General features: G+C 36.5%; 1 protein-coding gene across 1 annotated transcript; it reads right to left on the reverse strand.

The window, feature by feature from the left end:
• Nucleotides 1-3,469: 3,469 nt before the first annotated feature.
• On the reverse strand, nucleotides 3,470-4,372 carry LOC123101630 (photosystem II D2 protein-like). Its single transcript, XM_044522993.1, has one exon. The coding sequence runs from the start codon at nucleotides 4,244-4,246 to the stop codon at nucleotides 3,470-3,472; it is 777 nt and encodes a 258-aa protein (XP_044378928.1). The 5' UTR covers nucleotides 4,247-4,372.
• Between the last annotated feature and the right edge of the window lie 1,991 nt (nucleotides 4,373-6,363).

Raw genomic sequence — 6,363 nt, forward strand, 5'->3', positions numbered from 1 at the left:
ACACTACCAGACATCCTCCCCCCACGGGAACGAAGCATCATTTGACCGGAAGAAGATCTGCCTACATTTTTCTATCTCCTTGAGAACGTTTCTGAAAGTGTGAACCAAGCATGAAGTAGGTAGGGAGACCGCCAAGAACGATGGAGAGGAGGTTGATACGTCCGTCGCGTGATAGTAAAAGGGTGCACCAGCCGGCAAGGTAGATGTCGCAATGATCAATATCTAGCTGAAAGGACGTAGCGGGAAGTTTGTGTGGAGAGAGGGGGAGACTTAGGTACTTATGTGGGGAGGCCGCAATATTGGTGCCTAGATCAGCTGCCATGGCATCGTCTTGGTTAGGTTCGAGGTTAAGAGGGACAAAGGTAGGTTTTTCAAAGTTGGTCGAGATGCCAGTTGCTAAGGTGAAGTCATCACACATGATACGCATATTTTTTTGAGCCATCAAGATCAACGTTAATAATGATTAATGTGTAGTATGCAATTTTTAGAACATGGCAGTGTCACGTAGGTGTGATTTGGTGAGAGAGGAGGCCATCTCGACATGCCTTTATGATCAGTCTTTGAAGCACATTGACGAATATAATAAAAAGGAAAGGGAAGAGAGGGTCGCTTTGATGGAATCCATTTCGGCATTGGAACCAAGGGCCATGAACTCCATTAAGAAGGATTGTTGTTTTGCTGGTGGAAAGATAAAGAGATTGGATCCAAGCTATCCATTTGTCAGGGAAGCCATGAGAACATAGGATTAAAAAAAGATGACCAACATATCAGATCGAACGCTTCACTAAAATCCAATTTAACTCCGAAAGTTGAGGCCTTTGTTCTATTGCAACATGAAGAATATATGTTGGGTGAAGAAACTATTTAGAGATAGTCCAGCCAGAGAGAAAACCAGTTTGATCAGGATGAACTAGTAGCTGAATGAACATTTTTAATCCAATTGATGAGAAGTTTGGCAAGTGTTTTTGTAGGACAATTTTGAAGGGAAATATGCCGAAGGTTTTTTGGAGCCGAGGTTGAGGGTCCTTCAGGTAACAAGACAAATAAGGGCCCTATTTCCTAACCAGCCTTTTTGCCTCCATCCTTGGCACCACTTTCTCCGCTAGTTGGAAGTTCAATCTCTTGGACCTCTAGCCCTGCACTCACTCCAAAACTTTCAACCCCCGATAAACCCTTTTCTGGACAGGAGATTTATGACTCCTTTGCAAATATGGACCTAAATGCAAGCCCAGACCCAGATGGATTTGGCTCAGTTATCTGTTGGAAATTTTGGCCCATCCTAAGACTTGTTGTAGATGGAACATAAGAGTTCTTCCATGCAGGGACCATCTCCAAATTAGCGGATATTCAATTTGGCTCTAGGGAGCACATGCTCCTGTGTGCCAAAAATGGATTTTACAAATGTCAAAAGAAACTGAAAAAATAGATGTGTTCATTCTCACACCCGAATGCTTCCTGCAAATTTTTAGGGGAAAAAGTTAACCATTGTGACATCTGCAAAAAAAGTCAAATGCCATGTTACCTCCAAATGTTACACTTAATTTTGTTTTTTTCACCGACGAAGGACTGCTATCCCGTATCGCATGAAAATGGTGAGGAACATTTGCTACACTAACATGAATATCTACAGAAAATATTAGAATTTTGAATTTATTTACTATTTATTTTGATTTTACTGTTCATTGTGGAGCATATGCTCCACAGAGCAAAAAATCCATGTTCCCGAATTAGCTATTTTTTTAAATAAAATTGAATGTGGCCAGCAAACTTTGGAATTCATTTTTGTGAATCACCTTCCTTCTTGCTCACCATATTGCCGAAAGAACTACTAGTATCTTGAAAACATCTCGATGCAGCAATGCTTCATTCATAAAAAATGGCCATGGTTTTGGATCATCCCAACCTTCACTCTCAACAAAAACCTTCTATCGAAGAAGTTGATGCCTCTACATTGTGCATGTGTGAATTGTGATTCCTTCGGTACGTACTCTTATGTGAATATCTGATGCAAAGAATGGTGCTTTCCATTTAATTAATCTTTGTCACTAGTGTCCATGTTGTATCATCGCATTAGAATTTAGAATGACTCATTTGTCGGACCTGATATCATTAGCTAATGTCCAGACAGTAAGCCTAAGACATTTCACTATCATTATTACCATTCATCGAAATTAGTTTTAAGGTACTTTTTTGTTGAGAAAATAGTATGCATAAGAACAGTATATCATAAATCCCCTATAAAATGTTGTTCAGTTGAGTTGATTCACTATATCTGATAGTTAAGCATTTGTGTAAATAGGCCCTCACTAATGCTAAAATATTGCTGATAGGTGAGTTGATTTCAGCTGGTATTAAAATTATTTTTGTATATTGTAGTAGAATTTCTCATATTTCTGGTCGTAAAAAAATACATGTCCAATTTCAACAAGAGTTATGCCAATTTTTATATTTTGTTATTTTTGTTAGAAGAAATGCTTGATTTGAACAAACCAGGTATAGTACATATTCAATTTTGAAACATTTTAATATTCATGGCAAATCAAAGATATTTTTTTAACATTTGAATAAGTATTGTAGAATTTTTGAGCATACAATATTTGTGCACTCTACCTTTTGCTTGCACAACCAGATGGCACACAACATGAAAGAAACTTTAGCTTGTAGAGTCTCATATCGGTGGTCCATTGCAAGCCAGGGCACGTTGGTGAAAAGAAGCAGCATTCGAAAGAGGCTCGGAATGGCGTTAATGGAGTCACTACTGTGGCATGCACCCCGAGTGTGTGACCTGTAAAACCATAGTTCTCCTTATGTCCCATCGTATCCTCCACATAGCTGGCTCCTTGATATTATTTTTTAGTGAGGCTCTTTCCAAGCATTCAAATTGACATTTTAGTTGTCACACTTCTAAACATTGTACGTGTTGGAGGTCATCATTATCACCAAATAACTCTTAAAGATAACCTCTGCCATTTGCAACCAGACGCGGGATCTCATTAATGAGTGATTTATGTCGTATCACACTTATAAACTTCAATGCAAAAATGATGTGTGAGAGGTGCTTATTTTTGATAAATATAGTTAAAATCTTAAGCATGTACTCGCGATCTTACCTTTGATTACCGTTGCATGTTGATGGCATCATCTCCAAAAAAAATCATAAGGTTTGTTTTTAGTACTATTCCCAACCAATATCTTGCCACCTACATATTTGTTCAGTCGTTTGTATAGAAGCCTAATTAGTTGTCATGTTTATAGACCAAATTACATTAATTCATTTAGAAAATTACATGTTTTTTGGTTTCATTAGTTCCAAATTACTTTCGTGGCTTTTGTACCGTCTACCAATATATTTAAAGTTGTTTCAATTGTTTTGTGCAAGCCGACTCTTATACAAAGAAAAAATGTTATATATCTAGCCGGTGCGAATGCACACGACTTCAAGAATATACGAGAGTGATATCAACACGCACTATCCACAACAGGCCGGTATGGAACGAGAGTAATTCTCCATCAGCATATCTGATATGAGACGACAACGACATTTGGTCACAGAAATGGACGCTTTCAAGTGATGCATCATCGTGTTTTCTATGGTCGCTCCATGAATAGCGCATAGCAGAGCCGCACCTAATACTCCGGCAACTCCCATCATATGAAATGGGTTCAACATCCAATTATGAAATCCTTGAAAGAAAAGGATGAATCGAAATATCGCTGCTACGCCAAAACTCGGCGCAAAGAACCAACCAGATTGCCCCAGTGGATAAATAAGGAATACAAAAACAAAAACAGCAATTGGACCAGAGAATGAGATTGCATTATAAGGCCGCAATTGAACAGACCGAGCAAGTTCAAATTGGCGTAACATGAAACCTATTAGTGCAAAAGCCCTGTGGAGAGCTACAAAAGTCCATAGACCGCCTAATTGACACCAATGAGTAAAATCTCCTTGTGCTTCGGGCCCCCATAGTAGCAACAAAGAGTGTGCTAAACTATTGGCAGGGGTAGAAACTGCAGCGGTTAAGAAATTACAACCTTCCAAATAGGAACTAGCCAATCCATGGGTATACCAAGAAGTTACAAAAGTTGTCCCTGTAAACCAACCCCCTAAAGCGAAATAAGCACAAGGAAAGAGCAATAGGCCAGACCATCCTACAAAAACAAAACAGTCCCTTCGTAACCAGTCATCCATAGTATCAAATAGATCATTTTCTTCTTTAGGAATTCTACCAAGGGCTATAGTCATAGTGATCCTCCTATTCAATTACTTCAACCATTTCCGAGCACCTCATATCACTTTCCAAGGCATATGATAGTTTTATTATCTGTGGACGATTTCTTTCTCGTTCAATGCCCTTTTTCAATGGTCTTAAAGAGAGAAATTTCCCATTTTTATCTATGGAGTCACTGTCACAACCGAGGTCGTGGTAAATCCATGAATTTGATTCGATTTGTTTTTCTTATACTATTTGTTTTTCTTATACTATAGAAATAGAAATAAATTGTTTTTCTTATACTATAGAAAGAAATAAACCTTTGAATTCAGCATTATTCCAAGACTCCTATTTCAAAGTCTATCTTTTAAGGGAAAAATGAAAGTAAAAGTAACCCTTCTTTTCCCATTCCCTCTCTATTGCATGGGTGGAATAACTAAAATAGCGGATTCTGAAAAAATGGACCTTCAAAATCCAATTTTATGTGTAGCGCAAAGGAGTTGCATTTCTTCTTATTCCTATAGAACATCTAGTAACAAGAATATGAAATCGTAAATAGCGAAAAATTCTTGTCTTGTGCGGTCTAAGTCTAAGGAAATAAAAAAAATCGCTTATACAATTTCATCTACATCGAATTTATATATCAGAATAGCGGATAGAGGCATCATTAAAGGAGTCAGGTCTACTTACTTTATGCTTCTTTCCAATTTTATGGTGGATTTGATAAGAACCCTTTTTGCTTTCTTGATAAATAATCGACAAAAAAAGCATTTTTATATAAACTGCTTGTTTATTATAATTATAACAAGTCCTATATGGAAATGCCCGCTAAAGAGAAAATCTATTTGATTGTCTCTCGGCCAATATCAAATTTTAGAAAGAAAAAAACAAGAATTTTCTTCTTTTTTTATTAACATTAAGAAAAAAGAATATACTTAAAATGGAATTGGAAATATAATTTTTATAGACTTTTGAAAGAAAAAAGGGTTTCTTGCAACTGTTATTTCTTATTTCTTGCCTATACCATATCATGGAAACCTTTTGCTTTGGAACGTGGAGAGATGGCTGAGTGGACTAAAGCGGCGGATTGCTAATCCGTTGTACAATTTTTTTGTACCGAGGATTTGAATCCCTCTCTTTCCGCTCCCTTGGATCATTTGGGACTTTCGAATTGGAAAGAATTCTGACCCCCGGATTTTCTCATAGATAAATGTACGAAACAAATCCAATAAGAAAAAAACTGAATTTTTACTCCTCGCGTCCAGGATTCCGTCCTGGGTCATTAGATAAGAATCCAAAGATAAAGAGTGAAACAAAGAATATCACTACTGTATAAACAAAAAGTTTGAGAGTAAGCATTACATAATCTCCAAGATTTTTTTAAGGAATAGATTACCAGTTTTTCCTTACCACACGGATCCACTAGGATGGTTTTTTTATACCTAAAAATGCAAAAAAGAATTCTTGAAAAAAATTGCAAGAATTCTTTTATAATAAGCACTCTTATCAATAACAAAAATAGGGTTAGGTTGTTAGGTATTGTGTAGGTACCTACTCAACCTAGGTGCAGGGGAGTAGAAAGGCTGATCCAAATTTATTGTTGTAGCTACCCATTCAATGTAGAAGAATTTAAATTTTAGAATCGAAGGTTCATAATACAAAAATTTAAAACTTCTCGGCTTTTACCCATTTTTAATTTTTTTTGGAATGAACACATCATTCAATTTGGCCTACAGAGTACTAAATATTTCATCGAAAACTTACAACAGCTTGCCAAACAAAGGCTAATAGAAAAAAGAATAGAGGTATAACAGGCATAATATCCACGATTGGATTGAAAATAGCATAAGCTTCGGGTAATTTGGCAAAGAAAAAACTAGTAGGATAAAGAACAGAATTAAAACAGATACAGGTTAAACTAAGTATATTAGGCATAACAAGCATCTCATTCTTGTAGAGTAAATAATTGGATTTTTCTTGAGTTGTTTTTTAAGGGAAAGAAGGAAAAGGCAGATTCAAAATCTTTTTTCTTTGGACTTCCCCAAACACAAAATACCTCCTTGTATTCGCACTCTCAAATGAGAGTGGAATAAATTTGACTTTCATATAATATCTTAATAGAATTCTATGTAATGATCAATGCATTTTT

Source organism: Triticum aestivum, chromosome 5A (genome assembly GCF_018294505.1).
Source record: "Triticum aestivum cultivar Chinese Spring chromosome 5A, IWGSC CS RefSeq v2.1, whole genome shotgun sequence".
Classification (NCBI taxonomy): domain Eukaryota; kingdom Viridiplantae; phylum Streptophyta; class Magnoliopsida; order Poales; family Poaceae; genus Triticum; species Triticum aestivum.

Bases quoted from the DNA above. Each gene is read 5' to 3' on its own strand.
- LOC123101630 (XM_044522993.1), bottom strand. From the start codon at position 4,246: ATGACTATAGCCCTTGGTAGAATTCCTAAAGAAGAAAATGATCTATTT.